This window comes from Parasteatoda tepidariorum, chromosome 11 (genome assembly GCF_982258835.1).
Source record: "Parasteatoda tepidariorum strain Cologne lab strain chromosome 11, Ptep-v5.0, whole genome shotgun sequence".
Lineage (NCBI taxonomy): Eukaryota > Metazoa > Arthropoda > Arachnida > Araneae > Theridiidae > Parasteatoda > Parasteatoda tepidariorum.
Genome location: NC_141765.1, coordinates 80712763 through 80732582, shown reverse-complemented (window position 1 = coordinate 80732582; position 19820 = coordinate 80712763). Strand labels below are relative to the sequence as shown.

The window sequence follows — 19820 nt, the reverse complement described above, 5'->3', positions numbered from 1 at the left end:
AGTTCAATAGGAAGTGAGAGCCATTGCTCTTGTAAAGCAGTTGCAAGCGTGGCAAGGGTCTGAGGGGGCGGATTGATGGCAGATACACGCCTCCCTAGAGCATCCCAAACGTGCTCGATAGGATTCAAGTCCGGGGATCGAGCTGGCCACTCCATGCGAGTAATTGTTTCCTGTTGAAGATAATCATCAACAATGCGAGCTCTGTGTGGTCTTGCATTATCGTCCTGTAACAGGAAGCAATCACCAATTGCCCCGGCATATGGGCGCACATAAGCATCAAGGATGTTGTCTCGATAAACCTGAGCATTCACGGTTCCCCTTGGAAAGACATGGAGGTATGTGCGCCCTCCTAAGGATATGCCTCCCCAAACACAGACACTGCCTCTTCCGTATGCATCTCTTTCACGGATGTTTGATGGATGATAACGGGTCCCAGGTTCTCTCCATATCAAATAACGTCTACTGTCACTTTCTAGACTAAACCTGGACTCATCCGTAAAGAGAACAGGCCTCCATTGATCTGACGTCCAGTGGACATGTTGTCGGGCCCACTGCAAACGGTCTCTCCTATGGCGTGATGTGAGCGGCACGCAAATGGCTGGTCGTCTCGCATACAGACCACCTTCGTGGAGCCTTCTGCGCACAGTTGACGTTGACACCAACCTTCCGGTGGCTGCAGCAAGAGAGGATCTAAGATGTGTCGGAGTAGCGGTTCTATTCCTGCGTGCACTTAATGTCAAATATCGGTCATCGGCACTGGTCGTAACAGTTGGCCGTCCTTGACTGAACCTCCTAGATGCCGAATCTGTGGTTTGAAATTGCCTCCAAAGTCTATGAACCACAGATGGACTCACATTTAGCCATCTGGCCACTTCTGATTGACTCTGCCCTGCCTCTAGTCTCCCGATGGCTCTCCATCGTAGTTCTTCAGGCAAATGATGCCTAGAGGTCATTATTACGAATTGGCTATCTCAGATTTTCAATGTCGCAATCACAGTAAAATTTGTGTGCTTTCTCTCAAACTTGGACTTTTATGCTCCAGGCAGATGACGTAAGCCGAGTGCAGCGCCACTAATTTGCATATTGCAATTTTACTCAGCTACTCTTAGTGGACAACATATGCAAATTTTGCACGGTTTGGCTTACTTTTGAAAGAGTTATCGCTATTTTTGTGATTTTTCCTTAATTTATGATAACCAGTGTATTTCGCTTTGGCTATATTGATACAGATTTAGAAAGCACTCCCTTTTGTGAATATAATCGTTTGAGCTGATGAAAAGATTACATCCTTTATTTTCCGGATTTTTATTAATTCACCCCTTTTTCGCATATTTCTTTTCGGATTTTTATTATTTTTCTTTTTCCCTTTTTTCATTGTTCTGTAATTTTTTTCCATGTTTTCTCTACATTTTGAACTTATAACCTATAATATTATTACCTTGCGCACATCCATTTTCGGGCCAATCCAAGGTAACTAACAAATCGAACTTGCTTCAGTACTGCAGTAAAAACGCGCCATAAAAGATCCCTTTATTTAGGCTTCAAACTCTATTTACGCTTCTGTTTTCATATTTTGTAATCTGGCAGTCTTATTACGAAAATATTTCAAATCATTCTTGAAAGATTATGGTACGTGTAAGTTCATTTGAATTATCTACTCGCTTTATAGATTACGTTTTCTGTTTCGTTCTGTTTTTTTCTAACATTTTATTTTCTGTTTTTTGCATGATTTGTTTTATTTTGTATTTTTTTACCTAATGTGTTCTATTTTCGTTTAAATTTTTTTGAGTACTCCTCACACTATTGTATTGATATATTTTGCTTTGGTTATAATAATACCATATTAGAAAGCACTCTTTTTTGCGGATATGATCGTGTGAGCTGATGCCGAGATTATATCTTTTCGTTATTTTGTTTTCCTACTCCTTAATAATTTTTTTAAGCAAATTCCTTTTTTTAAATATTTTTTAAAAATATTTAATTTTAGTTAGTTTTCATTTTCTCTTTTCCTAATCTTTATTATTTTTTATGTTTTCTCTATATTTTAAACATTTTATTGCTTAGTATTTCTCTCTTTTCTTTTTATATATATCTAATTTCAGTAATATGCTGTTGTTGCAGAGCCTTCACCACCAGCAGGACGTTACAGTTTGAGCAGTTCAAATCAACATACCCCAGGAACTGAAAGTCCGCAAACATGTCCAAAATCATTTATCAGTCGTATTCGGAAGAACAGCCTTCTTAGCATTTCCTGTAGTCCTAGTCCCACACCAGACCAATCCCGATCATTTCTATTTGATAACATTCTTCGAAGGGCTTCATCCAAAAGAAATAAAACATCTACACCGGGAACAAGGTAATTAAGAATTTCTTTTTTAAGATACCATTTAAACGAACGCTGATAATACAGAAATATTTATGTTAAAACGCTAATATCCCGTGACAACCTTGTTACTATAAAAAAAAAGTACTTAGAATGAAATATAAAGTATTTATCTTTTTATATGACAGTTCTTTTCCTCTAAAATGCAAAACCTGTTAACTAAAATTTAAAAAAAAAAGGAATTTTTGGCTCAAGATAAAATTTTATTAGGCTAATATTTCAATGTCTAGACTTCGTGACAAGTTGTTCAAGGTTCGTTCAGGGTCGCTTAATGTATGCAAATAGAGCTTTTTATGGAAAAAAAATTATTATATAAAACATTAATTCAACCTACAGTTAAGAGAAAATATGTTTATTTGAAGAAAGTTCTTCTTGTCTCTGATTTATAATACAATCAAACAGGTAACATACAACCACAATACAAACAAGTAGAATTTGTCAATCAATATCTTAAACGATTAAAATTGCATCTTTGAACATGAAAATATGATCATCAGATCAAAAGTTATTCAAGGTGATCATCTTTTGAACTTACAGTAGAAACAACAGAAGTTAGTCTTGAGAAACTTTTGAAATTTAAATAGCTAAGTTGTAAAAATAACTTTGCTGTAGAAAAAAAACCTGTTATATTAAGATATATTTTACATTTAAATCATAACATTGACAAGAAAAGAATTTTGTAACTGGAATGCAGCATTACATATTTTGCATTAACAGTAATTGTAAAAGGCCTTCATCATCAAAAACTAAAATTTCAGTGTCCCTTTTTATTTAAGAATATATTTTAAAATTCTAATAACTAATTATAAAGAGCTAAATGAACAAAGGAGCTTAGTTACAGAATTTTTTTTTCCCTTAGCGCAACGACTTCTTCAAATGAACCACCGAAAGACGAAGCCCTGAAAAAAGAAGAAGAAAAATCTCGAATTTTAGCATCCCTGATAAATTCAAACAAAGACACTCGCCGAGTTAGTTTGGATGATTTCTTCAGATTAAGAGAAGGCAAAATGAATTTTGGTGCACATAGCTCGGCAGAAGAGTCAGATGGCAGTAAACCACTTTTTTCTGTCACAGAACTGTAAAATGAAATGTGTGTGTCGATTAAACTTTATGATTGACCTTTTGTTTTGCAGGTGCTAAAAAGGAAACAAGTTTCATATCTACCTTTCGACAGTCATTTTCTGAAATTCAATCAATTCAAGAGCAATCGTTTGAGTATATGTCATCATCAGAAAGTATTAATGGAGAACCTAATACAAGTGAAATACAAGCAGATGTCTCTCCCATTGCGATAGAATCCGATAAGGCGTCCGATACTGATGCAGTTACTGTTAAACCGACTGAAAACCCACCCGCAATTTGTATCACAATAGACCCCTGTGATTCAGACGAAAAACAAAACTCCGAATGTGAAAGCAATAATAAAAGTCCGAGAAAAAGTTCCTACCTTGAAGTGCCTGTACCCACAATCCATATTTTTACTGCGGAATCCGATGAACAAGAAAAAAACAGAGAAATCCCATCATTCACGCAACCTCGAAAGTATTCAGTTGATTTGCCAAAAATTTTAATAACTTCTAATATGGGTTCTTGTGACTCGGATGAAGCTAGTCCTCCTAGGACTCCGAATCCAAATAAATCAATGATGTATTTAAGTCCATTAGCAGTAATTTCATCAGATAGGACTATATCTGAATCTAATTTAAGTACATCTGGATATTCCTCTATATCTAGTCCTGGCTTATCTCGTTGTAATTCGAGTAGCCCTATAACAGATGACTTAGAGCACAATCTTCATCCGAACCGAAAAATGGACCTTACTTCACCTAAAAAACCTCATGAAGTTCAAATGACATATATTACAGGAAGTGATAAAACATTTGTATTTCCACCTACTATTGCTTGCCATTGCCATACTCAAAATCACACAAATAACGTGATGTTCGAACAAAAATTGCCAGTATGGACTGCAAGCAAACATAAAATGCTTTGTAAAAGAAATTCTTATCAAACAACAAGTACAGATGACTCTGTTGATGATGAAGGTATTAGTATGGAGACTTCTGAGTGTAAAAACCGAAGTAGAGATATAAACTCCCCTCCAAACTCACCAATAATAACTGATTCTTCAAAACCAGACCTACTCACTTGCTCAATAAATAATACTCAAAATAACTGCATAAAAGGAAGTCCAAGGACAAGTTTGAGAAAAGGAGAAAAATCTAAAAAACATCGGCCTGTCATATCACCAGCTGGTACTCCAATAAGAGACGAAACAAGGTCTCGCCTGAGTTCATCAGAAAGTGATGAATCCTTCGAATCTCGTCAAAAAAGTCGAAGAGTCAAGAGACATGATTCGGGAGGACATAAAATATCGCCCATGCCTTTTCAAGACAGCAGCGGTCCAAAAAGTTCATTATCAGAAAGCAATGGTGATTCTGCAACAATCGATTCTAGATCTGCTGTATCTTCTTCCTCTGAATCCCTGCAATCTACAAATACCTCAAGAATACCAGAAAAGGTAAACATTTTTTTTAAAAAATTGAGTTTCGACTAAAGAACCGTTCTAACAGCCTGCGATTTTTTCGCATACAAAAAAAAAACTGCCTCGAAAAGAGAACTTGATTAGCAAATTTTTTGTGGGTGAATACATTTCACCAATCAAGTTCTCATTCATATGCGAAAAAATTTTTAAGTTAATGGAAATGGTCACTTAGGGCAAGTTTATACTTATGGGTTAAACTTTTTTACACCATTACCCAAAAGCCATTCATCTAAAACTGCAAAAGATCTATAAATTAATATCAGGGTGAATTTTGGCCCATTTCCTTTTAGTGCCCCATTTAGAAATGCGCCGCGATTCATTTTAAAAGGCAAAAAGTCTCAATTAAAAAAAAGCAGCCTTACTCTTTTTTAAAAAAGCCCAAAATATTAGAAAAATATCTAAAAAAATTTACAAAGCTTACCTCTTTCTGATATAAAAAAATTCTGGATTATGAATCTTATATAGAATACTTATAATATTTTTGAAAATAAGTAAGAACATCGAACTCTAATTTTATTATTCATATAAATATAGCATAAGCACGGAAACAGAATAGTTTTTGTTTGTGGGTTGTTTAGTATCTTTGTTAGAGTCCCCACTTAAACTCTAAAAAGAAATCTAACTCTAGAAAAAGCCTTCCACATGAAAATGTTTCCGAGAACGGATTATAGGTTTCTTCATAAATAACACTAAGTTTAAATAAATAACTATATTTATTAACATTTAGGAAACTTGTAAATTTAACTAAAACGTTCTAACATATATAAAACTTAACCACTTTAACATTGAAGCAAGTAGTAGGCGCCTCACTAGAGGGGACGGCAGTGACGTCACAGTCAACCGGTGATTATTTCTGCCTCAACCGGAAGTTGCTTATTTCTGCCCGCTTGCTTATTTCTGCCCGCCTGAAAATCGAAACTTCGTCTGCAGCGTCATGGGGACCTTATTTCTTTTTTTCCTAAGCCTAATATATTTTTAGTTTCGGTTTCTGTTTTTAATTTAGTTTCGTTTTTTTTAAATATTATTTAATTTATTAGTTTTTTGAGGGTGGCAACACTTATTATTTTTATTATTAGTTTTTAAGGATGGCAACACTTGTAAACTTTGTTATTTGGGGGAGATATTGAATATTATGACGTCATCTTTTATTACATTATAAATAAATGATACCATGCTTTTGATCTAGTGGCGCCATCTATGTGGGAATAAAATAACTTTAAATCTATTTTATTATTTAAATCTGTTTTTAATATTATTTAAATCTGTTTTTAATAATATTTATTAAATATAATTAAGGCTGAGGATCGAACTCACGCCATCAAAAAGCCTTCGTGGGTCAGTAGTTGGATATCATATCCACTGACCCACGAATGCTTGGTTAGATATGCGTTAATAAGTTAAACTTTTGTATTTTGAACACGTGTATAAATGAAAAAAGGATTTGATATCGATATCATCCTACAGTTTAATCGATATATTTAACACTTAACCTTTGACAGTTATTAAATAATTATTTCTGCCCCTCTTAATGTTATTATAACTTTCTCTGGATGGCAACGGTACTGACCATACACGTGTTAAGGTTAAGGACGTTTTTAAATCAATGAATATTATTTTTATAAGATTAGATATTTATCAATTAAATATACAATTGCAGATTTTATTTTATTACCGTCGTTCGGATATACGGCTATCAATATAGTCTTTGTCATTATTGAACCCAGAAGACAAGAGAACCCCTAGCTCTTGAGACAATACATGTCTTCGAAGTGGACTTTGTGAGTACCCATGTTATATGAATAGGAAAACCACGAAAATCTCCTACGCTTAGTCCGACGACAAGTAGTGGGCTTGGCTTTGTTAACCAGTATCCTGTGAATGTACAGAGATCAAAGGAAAAACTTAAGGTTTTACTTTAAAAAACTAGAAATTTTTTACAAATATAAAATTATTTTCTTAAAAGATAGATATTATCTTTACAAAAATAAAAATATTAGAAAGTTACCCTCAATAGTAAAAATATTTTCTGAAAATTGGAAAATGTTAATAAAAAGTTTGAAATATTTTTTACAAGACTAGGATATTTTTTACAAAAAGCATAAATATTTTACTAAAAGATAGAAAATTTTCATAAAAATAAGAAATATTTTCTGAAATGTTAGAAATTTTTTTACAAAAATAAAAATATTTTCTGAAAATTGGAAAATGTTAATAAAAAGTTTGAAATATTTTTACAAAACTAGGATATTTTTTACAAAAAGCAAAAATATTTAACTAAAAGATTGAAAATTTTCATAAAAATAAGAAATATTTTCTGAAATGTTAAAAAATTTTCTGAAATGTTAAAAATTTTTCTAGAAAAATAAAAATATTTTCTGAAAAGGACTTTGTGAGTACCCATGTTATATGAGGAGGAAAACCACGAAAACCTTCTACACTTAGTATGACGACAAGTACGGGACTTGGCTTCGTTGAATGCTTCATCATTTTGAAAAAATACTAACATAAATAGTAGTTATATTACGCAATCACACTAATGATGAAAAAATGAATATGATATTAGCAATGAATGGTTGTTAGTTGAAAACTGAGCAGATGCCTTTGATTTCACTTAATTTTTAGTTTTGCAAGAACTCCAACACATATTAATATAGATATTTAGGAAATATGAATTTTATTAGTTTTCTATAAATCATTTATGAAACAAATTATTATCTAATTAAAAACTAATATATATATATATCAATATATCTACGGTGTTTATTCAATCATATTTTTATTAAAATAAATACATTAATAACTTTAATTTTATTTTCTATTAGAAAATGAGTAACGACATATTTATATTATCAATTATATATTATATTTACTTAAAATTTCAAATAAATTGTTTTAAATGTAAGAAACATGTAATGCGAATTTTTGCCGTTTTAAATTCACTTATATTGAAAACATATTCATTTTATTATTATTTAATATTATAATAATGCAAATAACTTACTTTATTTTGAAAATACGAGTAAATTCAAAAGTATATAACCTTTAACGGATACTGATTACAGAACTTGGGAGAGCCATGTTATCTATTTTCGCACATAATTTTACAAAGATAATGTCTGTCCGGGACGTTTGGGGTTTATCCACATTTTATCAATTAGGCATAATAAAAAGTATAACATAGTGCTTCATAATTGTTATAGAACGTGGGAATACAACTATTTCTCAGTTAAGAAACATATGATGTATGCTCGCAGAAGTGGTTGGATGAAACTTTGAATAAAATGTTATTTATTTTATTAAAATATATTTTGTCTTTATTGAGCATTTTCACATGTGAAAAAGTTTATATTATCAAGAAAAAATTGCACTCTTTAATAATTCATACAAAAAGTTTCAGAAAAATATGTGGAATTTTCTGACAAACTAGAAGTTTTATTTGCAAAAACATAAATATTTTTATAAAACTAACAAATTTTTAACAAAAAGTAAAAAATATTTTCTTAAAAGAGAAATCTTTTTGTAAAAACATAGATATTTTCTTAAAAGATAGAAAATGTTTAACAAAGAGTTAAAATATTTTCTTAAAATACAAATTTTTTGTAAAAAACATGAATATTTTCTGATAAAATAGAAAATTTTGTTAAAACGTTTGAAATATTTTCTTAAAAGAGAAAATTTTTTGTAAAAACATAAATATTTTTCTTAAAAGATAGAAAATTTTATTAAAAAGTTAGAAATATTTTTATAAAACTAGCAAACTTTTAACAAAAAGTTAAAATAATTTCTTAAAAGAAAAGATTTGTTGTAAGAAACACATATATTTTATTAAAAGATAGAAAATTTTGTCAAAAAGTTTGAAATATTTTTATAAAATTGGCAAATTTTTAACAAAAAGTAAAAATATTTTCTTAAAAGAGAAAATTTTTTGTAAGGAACATAAATATTTTATTAAAAAGGTAGAAAATTTTGTTAAAAAGTTTGAAATATTTTTATAAAACTTGCAAATTTTTAACAAGAAGTTAAAATATTTTCTTAAAAGAGAAAATTTTTTGCAAAAACATATATTCATAAAACATATAGTAATATTTTCTGAAACAAATATAAAATTTTGTTAAAAAAAAAAAAAAATGCTACATTATTTCCTAGCTCGTTCAGGTTTTAAGATGATTACTTTAAGTTAGATCAATAAATATTTTCTATAAAATCATTTAAACATTAATTTTAAATCATAAAGGCAGGAGAATTCGATGGTTCAATGAACTATTCAGAGTGCGGGACAAGGACAAATACTACTTTTTACAAAATTCATCCATACTCCTATCTCTATGAATTAGCAGAAAAATCTTTCCAAAAAGCTTGACATATGTGGGACTCGATCACAACTTCATAGTTTCCTAATTCTCGTTGTCTCTTTCTTAAACACTTCCAATTTCATTTTCACAATTTTTTTCATCTTTTTATTGTTATTTGTGGAATGATCTTTCTTTTTTCTTGAACAAGACGGTGTGTGAATGGATCGGATATGATTGAGTAAATCAGATTTTGACTTAAAAAATTTACTACACAAATTAAACTTATGCGAAACTAAATGAGTCAGTAAGTGTCTCTTTAAATTATCATTTCGAAAAAGGTCTTTTTATATTCTTCACATTCAAAAGTTTCTCGATTTTTCATGATTTTTTAAATGTCTACTCAAGTTACACTTTCGATTAAACCCCATATCACATAAATGACATTTAATGTCTTTTTCATTTGAGTGAATTTTCAAATGTTGAACCATATTCTTTTTATGCGTGTCTATTTTTTCACAAAAATATTTTTATAAATCCGGAGTAGTGTAAGTGTGATTCAAGTAAATATTAGAAAATAATAATGTTTTAAATAATAGAAAACAACTAACACTAGTTTTGTTATTCGTTTTAGAATTCGTATAGTTTTTTCGTCATTTGCTTTTAATGAAGGACACTATTACGTAATTAATTCATTGTGCCTATAAGTACTTTAATTTTCTTATTTGATATTATAATAATGATAAAAATTTACTTAATTTTAAAATTAGGTGTCGAATTTAAAACTATCTCACTATATATTAACGGATATTGACAGACCGTGAGAGGGCCGCGATAACTGTATCCTCATGTATATAGATAAGCTACATCCTAACAATTGTGATTAACTAATGAAATACAGATAAAACCCATACGTCCCGGACAGAAATTATCCATATACATGAGGATATAGTTATCGATATAGGATAGGATATAGTTATAGTTAACTTTTTTTAATAATTCATTGATGTTAAAGTAGTATGATATTCAAATAGCGTTTATTTTATTTTGTAGATATGTGAAAAAATAGACACGCATAAAGACTTCGAAGACATGTATTGTCTCAAGAGCTAGGGGTTCTCTTGTCTTCTGGGTTCAATAATGACAAAGACTATATTGATAGCCGTATATCCGAACGACGGTAATAAAATAAAATCTGCAATTGTATATTTAATTGATAAATATCTAATCTTATAAAAATAATATCCATTGATTTAAAAACGTCCTTAACCTTAACACGTGTATGGTCAGTACCGTTGCCATCCAGAGAAAGTTATAATAACATTAAGAGGGGCAGAAATAATTATTTAATAACTGTCAAAGGTTAAGTGTTAAATATATCGATTAAACTGTAGGATGATATCGATATCAAATCCTTTTTTCATTTATACACGTGTTCAAAATACAAAAGTTTAACTTATTAACGCATATCTAACCAAGCATTCGTGGGTCAGTGGATATGATATCCAACTACTGACCCACGAAGGCTTTTTGATGGCGTGAGTTCGATCCTCAGCCTTAATTATATTTAATAAATATTATTAAAAACAGATTTAAATAATATTAAAAACAGATTTAAATAATAAAATAGATTTAAAGTTATTTTATTCCCACATAGATGGCGCCACTAGATCAAAAGCATGGTATCATTTATTTATAATGTAATAAAAGATGACGTCATAACATCATAATATTCAATATCTCCCCCAAATAACAAAGTTTACAAGTGTTGCCATCCTTAAAAACTAAGAATAAAAATAATAAGTGTTGCCACCCTCAAAAAACTAATAAATTAAATAATATTTAAAAAAACGAAACTAAATTAAAAACAGAAACCGAAACTAAAAATACATTAGGCTTAAGAAAAAAAGAAATAAGGTCCCCATGACGCTGCAGACGAAGTTTCGATTTTCAGGCGGGCAGAAATAAGCAACTTCCGGTTGTAGGCGGGCAGAAATAAGTCAATTCCGGTTTATGGGCGGGCAGGAATAGGCAACTTCCGGTTGAGGCAGAAATAAGCACCGGTTGACTGTGACGTCACTTCCGTCCCCTCTAGTGAGGCGCCTACTACTGAAGCAGCATAGAAAAAAACTGCGAAAAGGTAACCGGCGAGAACATGCGGGACTGCTAGCTAGAACCGACGGGGAGAGAGAGCAAGCTGTGGGGATGCGGCCAAGTTATATCCAAAACATACTGTGCGCATTTTGCTGATTTCGCCCTTCACGCATATCTCCATTCAGATATGAGGTTTACGTCAATTATCGGCTGCAAGCGACGTAGTCCAACGTCAGAGATTCGTAGTTCGGACTTTGCATTTCAGACCGCAACGCCACATGTTCTTTAAAGTAATTAATAATAAATCCAATAACGATGTTTTTAACAACACGTAGAAGTTAGCACATCAAAGATTATACTGTTAAAGTAAATATTAATAACAGGCATTTAGGGCCTCTTTAAACACTGTGCCGAGAACCCGTGGACCTGTGGGATAATTAGGCCTTGATCAGGGTTTTCAACACTTTTTACACCAAGATCTATAAATTCATAAAATTTTAAGGGAGCCCTGAACTAAAATATACTTAGAGAATATAAACATTTTCTATATTTGAAATATTGCAATCGATTCAAACGCATAAACTTATAGTATAATATATTAAAATTATTAAAAATAATGAACATCGCTCTTTTACTAATTTTTTTCAAGATAATTCTAAAAATATATATTAAGACAACCATTACTTCATGACTAAACACGACTTCATTTTCAGATGAAACATTATTTTTAAGAGCCCAGTCTAATTGAATACCCTCAGCATAGCTCAGACTTAGCACCCACAAACTACCATTTATTTGGACCCCTTAAAAAGCATTGAAAGGAAAGAGATTTTAATCCAATAAAAAGGCAGAAGATTTTCTGCGCAATTGGTTCACTACACAGCCTACTTCTTTCTAGCCACCGGGATAAAAAAAAAAACTTTAAAAAAACTTACATAACTTTGGGAAAAATGTGCAGAAATTCTAGGAAATTATGTTGAAAAATAATTTTTTTTAATATTTTGTAAGTAATATTTCAATATTTAGTTATTAAAAAAAATCTGATTTACACTTCATCCATCTTCGTAGAAGGTTGAAATACCATCTAATTCAATTTTAAAAAAATGTTAAAACCAAAGTAATTGCCCTAATTTATGTAAAAGTAATCATTCTTTTATTATTCTATTCAGTGATTCTTACTCTATTTTTAGACTTTTAGGGAGTGGCACAAAATGGAGCGTTCTGAGTCAACTAAAGAATTAAAGAAAAAGCCCATGAAGTAAATGTTCTTTTTACTAAGTAATTGGTTTTAAATGGTATGCTTTTGACTCAATATGCCATTTTGAGAAAGCATATTTGGTTTAAAGTTTAAGTAGTCACTGTTTCGTATTTTAATCTCTATTTAATAACAATACATCTTATGAAGAAATATAAAATACATAAAGCATGATACTCCTACTGAAAACTATTATAATATGCTCAAATTTTAAGAATTACTCAATGTGTTTTTTCAATTCATGGTAGCACCGTGATGATATATTGTTGAGAGAAATGCTACATATAAGAACCTTTAAAGTACAGTAAAACTTTGATTTTCGGCTGAATTGGGTGACAAAAGGCACCACGGACAATACGAAAAAACTCAAAAAATAAGGTGGAAACACTAAAAATAAATTTAAAATGAATTTATACATGTTTTAAACATACAACAGAAATCTTTGTGCAACGTCTAAATTACGCAAACAAGTAATGGGAAAAAATAGTACATACATACTTCATAAAAATGCTTATACCTAAAAATACTTAGTTGCACTCCGCTCGATTCGGCCATCGAGGTCAATTATGAATCACGTGCAATATAATTTTCGATTTCTTTGCGGAACTCGCAGATAATTGAGGGTCTATTATAAAAATTTAAATGCCTAGCTACTTTACCATGAATCAATTTTTTTCAGCCTATTTTTTTTTTCCAAAATATAAGTATACCTGCGTGCTTGTATAATCTTGTTTGAAGCCTATTTCAATTGTGCATACTGTCTATATAAATATGTCGAAATAATATATATATACGCTGCTTGAAAATTGCTAAGGAACAGTTACATTTTTCGGAATAATAATTAATAAACATTGATTGAAGAAATGATACTAAGTACATATTTAATGGAGACAATGAGCATTTATCATAATGCAAAATGGTACAAATATTGCCACATCGAAAAATATGAAAATTAAATCTAAAAATTATTCTACTTAGACGATTTCCATACAACCAAGAAAAATGGTTCCTCTTGCCTGAATAAAACAGGTATGAGTATCTCAGGACGAAGTATGATTACCTCGGAAACTGGTGCATATTTTGCATCTTTTAACCATGCTATCTATTGAACTATCGGGGTATCCTTGTGTGATAGTGCCTCACTCCTCTCTCAATTCGGAGAGAGCATCTTCGTGAAAAAGGCCTGCCAAGGGCATCCCAGGTAGGCTCTATAGGATTCAGGTTCGGGGAGTACGCAGACAATTGCATAAGGACAAAACCTTTACTTTATAGTGTGCCTAATGCATCAGCGCTCTTGTGTGGCCGCGCATTGTCGTTTATAAACAGAAATTCTGGACCTACCTCACCTCTAAAAAGACAAACATGATTAAGAATAATCTCTCTGCGATGATGCTGGAATGTAGCGCTACCTCTCTCAAAGATATGATGCCTGCACACCAGCACGCCGGGGTCACATCCATCCCGTTCGTGAATATACTGTTATGTTGATCCCCCTCTTTCTCTATACTGTATGGTGGCCAGAAAAATTTGTGACAGTGTAACGGGATTCGCCATAGAGCATCACTCTGGACCACTGTTGCTAACACTAAGCGATACGTTTCATACGCCACAGTAATCTTTCTCGACGATGGCAAGGTTTGAGCGAAATGCATCCATGCATACAAACCAACTTGATTTAATCACTGTGAGTTTGATCTGGCAGAAACCTGTGTGCCGGTAGTGGTTGCAAGGTCTGCAGCTGCGAGTGACATTTCTGTTCCTTTTCAACACTAGGGATACATATCAATCCTCCTGAGGAGTGGTGATCGTATCATGACCACCGGCAAGCTTTCACATAGCATTTTCAGCTTCAGTGGCCTTTTCTAATCGCATGGCACTTTTTGACACTCCCATTTCTGTTGCCACATTGGTGACACTTTAATCTGATTCCAGTACTCCAACTGCTCTTCCACGATTGTAAACACTCAAATGATGTCTTGCTGATATTTTCCACTTAATTATTGAAACACTGAATTTCACAGAAATAAGTTCAACAACCTACGGCTCTATATTGGTTAAACACCTAACAGCATGCATGAGTTAACAAATGAATGAAGAGCTTGTGTACACAATCCTTTATACAGATAAAGGGTCCTGCTCTACCACGCTCTCTGTGCTTGATTTTACGGTGATTGGTGGACTGTCGGGAACGCTACTTTACATAAATCAGTTGTTCCTTAGCAATTGCCAAGCATTGTATGCATATATATATATATATATATATATATATATATATATATATATCACCTCATGCACTTTTATAACTATAATGCTCTCTCCGTTGTAGAACGAATTCACCCCAATGAGTTACTTTATAAAGCAGTGTTGTACATTTTAACAAAATCAAGTTACGTAGCTTCATAAAACTTTCTAAATATAACATAAGGTGGCAACAATTGTGTATTCTTAGGTCCTCGACTATATGAAGTTCCAAACATATCTTGAAGTTCGAATCAATCTCATCCCAATTAATTTTACAAATTGAAGATTTTTGCACAGTTATATATACTCAATATAATTTTAGGACAATAAATCGACGTAAACAGTTTTTTTAGTACAAAATAGGAAAAATATTGAATAATAAAATACATATAAGAATTCTCATTTCATGTTTAATTACTTATTTTTTGCACCAAAACTTAAAATATATCATTTAAACTGTTCGTGAGAAATACCAATTAAACAAATTATTACTTTTAATAATAAGTCATATTTTAATTGTTAATTCTCAAAAACTATTTAGCTCATTTATTTCAAACTTTAGATTTTGGTACAATTTACTACTAATTATTTTAATTTTATATCTTAAAATTCAAAATTATTTTAATATATTAAAATAATAAAACTTTCATTTAGAATGGTTGTTTTAAGATCTTATTTTTCAACATGTTTAAAAATCTAAGGGAATTTAAATTCCATAAAATAAAACTATAAAAATTTCAATTTTTATTTCAAATTATCCTTTATTTTTATTACTTTTTATTTATTCATTTAGGAAAACTTAAATAAAAATTATATTTTTAAGCAACAGAACAGAAAAATAACCGACATTTCTACTTCTTTATTTCAAATTATCCTTTATTTTATTTACTCATTTTGGAAAAATTAAGTAAAAATTAGAATGAATAAATTTATACAATTCGCTAATCTGAAAGAGGACATTGAACCATCATATGTTTTAACTTGGACTATAGGACATTACTCCTAGGATAACTCTCATTTTAAGTTCTTTTCTTTTAAACTTGTTAGTTGAAAATTGAACTTGGATATTCATGCAACCCCCCCCCCCCAAAAAAAAAGAATAAACAAATAAAGTTAATTATAAACGTTATACCAAAGAACATTATAAAAATTTATAGCTTACTAAGAACATAAAAATTATTATATATTTTAAGAGACATAGTCCAAAGGGAAATATATTTATATTAACTGGACCTGTTACATATGTTTTAGGCTAGTGATAAGTACAATGAAAAGACTGGTTCCATTTACAATTCACAAACACTTTTTTGGTTTCTTAAGCTTTACAAATTTTCTTTTTTTTTTTTTTAAATCAGAATGACATTTTGATTCTTACAAATCTTAGTTCTGTTTTCAAATATAAATATTTTAAGATTTTATTTTCCAATCAAATAGATTAAAAAAATTACTCATTAATTTAAAAATTAAAAAAAAGATCTTTAGCACTTGCCAATATAATCTGAAATGATCAGCGAATGGTACACGTTAATACAGGTATCAACTACATTTGCTGAATGTAAAATTTTTCAGCTAGATGGAGCCAATAATAACTCTGGTCCACTCTAATCAAAATGTCCACAAATTAATTTTATGTGTCCATGCAGAATAAAATCTTGGAATCACCAGTTATTTGAAATGTTTTCACAAATCGTTAGATTAAACTTTTTTATGCTAAGGTATGGTATATATTTTACAGAACTGATTCCCAAGAAGAAATGCACCCATGCTTACGAAGACAAGAAGCAGTTGTGGAAGATGACCTCAGGTTCATCCATAGTTATTCCTACCATACCTAACTATATTTCCTTTCCCTTCTGTAGCTTACCCTTCTACCCTTTCTTCTTTTTTCTTAGTGATGACTCCAGCAGTGAAACAACTGTTCTTCTAGGTCTTCAACAAAGCTCCTCTGCTGAAGAATGGGAAGCCTTCAACAAGGAGTAGACCACATTGGCATAACAAATATATATTTTATATTGCTCATTCCCTCTGTGTAGTTAGTCTGCTTTTGTGTTTTAATGTGTAATAAATATATTTCCTATGCATTCCATTGTTTTTAATGTGATATCTAGAAAACAACCATTATAATTTCGCCCGAGACGAATATAGAAAATAAAATCTTATCACTTGGTTTCTCACTAATTTCATATAGTTTAGGCCAGGGGATAAAAAATCTAGTGGATGGAGGGGGAAAAATTAAACTTAGTATTCAAAATCATTGGAGCAAGGAATTGCATATGTTTCAAGAGTGAGTAAAGAATTTTACTTCAATTGTTATTGTCACAAGCAAAAATAAAAAGGCACTTTTCAGGGTTATGGGCCGGCATTGCTTTTACACACTCTTGGACCAAGTTTGCTAAACTTAGTGAAATTTTATTATATTTTTCAGAGCAGGCTTCTTTTGAAAGTGGCTTCATGAAATGATGGAAGCCGAATTTTACAAAAAAGCTAATATACGTCTGAAAATACTGATTAAACATTTTTAAAAAAAAGAGAGGAAAAAAAAAAGTTTTTCTTATTTGCTCTAAATCTAGTGTATCGTTAAAAATGTCATATAATTACCATTCTATTATATATTTCTTTATATAATTATTGGAACGATGGGATTCTGTTGAAACTAATTTTGAATAATAGAATAAAGGATCATATTTTCCAAAGATGCCTACATATAGATTTAGTACTTAAGAGAAATATTTATTTTCAAAACACACATAAGTATAGTTAGTGCTAAACGCATTATTTATAAAATTATGCTAAGAGTGTGTGTTCTCTCTGAATCAGAAGGTGGATTAGAGATGGCAGAATAGCTCATTGCTATAGAAAAGATCCCAGGTTTAATTCTGAGGTCTGAAAAGGCCTTTCCTTCTCAATTTTTTAATGACATGAAAACATCATTACAGACTCATCATTACCAGATGAGATCATTACATCCTCCATGATATATTTACTCCCTCCATGATATATTTTTGTGCTGTGTAACAAGCAACGATGTTACAAAATTATGGAAAATTCATATTTTAAGGTTTGTTTTAAAAAAAAGTTCCTAGGCATCACCCAATACTTTTCATTTGTTACAAAATTATGGAAAATTCATATTTTAAGGTTTGTTTTAAAAAAAAGTTCCTAGGCATCACCCAATACTTTTCATTTGTTAACTCCTCGGAGTCAGCAAAATAATTTAGTACACAGCTCTGTCGAAAAAACAGGTTTACCCAGCATTGGTAATATTGCTTCCTCAGCTTAGTTACTTTAGTTATAATATGCATTTTCTAAAGTAAAATTATGACTGATCAGAAAATGCTATTCACTAAGTCTAACACGTAAAAGAAGAATTTAATTTCTGTACAATTAAGATCAAAATATGGATCAAAAAGTTAAAATTTAAATAATAAATATACTTATATCTCTTATATGTCTGTTTTTGTCTTCTTCTTTTTATGTATTACATTTAAAAATTGGTCAATTTTGAAGACAGACCTATAAACTAAGCGCATTTGAAGACAAACAAGCCTGTGTATACTAAATAAAGCAAATCCCTTGAGGGGAAAGAACTAAAATGAATTTTTTTCATTACTATGGATGGTTGACAATGTAAAGCTAAGAACAGACGGCGCTGGGAGTCAAAATTCATGGTAAGACTTCCGGGTTATTACTTTCAACTGATTTTTACTAAGTTTGAAAAATTGCATCAAATTATTATACTTGTAGTGTTATTAATATAACGCATTCTTTCAATTTAACTTTCAACAAAAAAAACAACAAATGAATTTGGAAGACTCCACTATCTTGCTGTAATGCTACCCAAAATATAGAAAACAGCACTACTTTCCACAGCCAAATAAGGGATAACACTCAAAACACTGCAAGCCTTACACTTTATTTGTACTTGGATATTAATATTGCCGACGCCCGGTGGCCGAGGAGTAGCGCTTCACGCTGTCGTGCCACCGGTCCCTGGTTCGATCCTCGGGCCGGGCAAGGTTGACTCAGCCTTTCATCCTTCAGTGGGTCGATAAATGAGTACCAAGCATGCTTGGGAACTAAACACTAGGGGTTCCGTGTTCGGCTGACCACCTGATTAGAACATCTGCTCCTGCACCTCAGAGCCCTAGGTCAAGAAAACTGAGATGGGCACAGTAGGCCTTGGCCCTCTTTGGGCTGTCGCGCCACTGATTTTTGTTTAGTTTATTTATTTTGTTAAAATTGTTTCAGGCTCACAACCTGTTAGAATTTATAAATTGCAGAAAACTCCGATGAATGGTAAAATTACGAGTAATTTTAAACACAAATCACAATAATAAAACTTCCTCCTGTTCATACATCGCCTCATAAGAATAACATATGCAGAGAGATACACCGGAAGTTCTCTAAATTTCTTCCAGTTTTAGGAAGCTTGTTAGTGTTTACATTCAGTCAACCTTCCATGAAAAACAAAAAACAATAGAAATAACATTTTTCCATAATTATTAAAAAATATGTAACCCACCGTAAGACTATGCATGCTTCCTGTTATATGCGTCAAATCCATATTATCTAAGATATGTAGGCTGAACGGACAATGTTATAAATTAAGCCTGATGACGAAAAATAAAAAATAACACTTATTATAATACTTAAATCACTATGCAAATTTTAAAAGAAGGAAAAAATTTTAACTTTACTTACAAAACCACTTAATTACGTAAATGTCGGGGCTTTTTTAATAACACCTGAAATACCAATTATGCCCTTGGTCTCAAACTTCTGCAAGTGGAGCCCTGGTTTTGTACACTCAAAACTCAGAATTTGATGACATGTATTAGGCTAAAGATGCAGTTCCCGATAGTTATTTAAATTGTGACACGCTTACATAGCTTCAAACTTATTCATTAAATAAAATTCTAAAATATTTTATTCATAATGTTAAGAATAAGACATATTATGACAAAGTATGTTTTAAAACTATATTAATATTTCAAAATGCTTTTTTTTTTGTTG

General features: G+C 31.2%; 1 protein-coding gene across 4 annotated transcripts in view; it reads left to right on the top strand.

Annotated features, from left to right (window-relative positions):
• Positions 1 to 16888, top strand: part of LOC107455837 (uncharacterized) — a 106782-nt gene extending 89894 nt beyond the window's left edge. For 3 of the 4 annotated variants that reach the window (XM_043044692.2, XM_043044697.2, XM_071187657.2), the window contains exons 22-27: positions 2122 to 2356; positions 3243 to 3433; positions 3517 to 4904; positions 12502 to 12569; positions 16543 to 16611; positions 16700 to 16888. In XM_043044692.2, coding sequence (XP_042900626.1) covers positions 2122 to 2356; positions 3243 to 3433; positions 3517 to 4904; positions 12502 to 12569; positions 16543 to 16611; positions 16700 to 16787 — 2039 coding nt within the window. In that variant the 3' untranslated portion in view covers positions 16788 to 16888. The remainder of the gene's footprint in view (positions 1 to 2121; positions 2357 to 3242; positions 3434 to 3516; positions 4905 to 12501; positions 12570 to 16542; positions 16612 to 16699) is intronic. The other variant, XM_071187658.2, reaches the window with a different exon arrangement.
• Positions 16889 to 19820: the final 2932 nt, after the last annotated feature.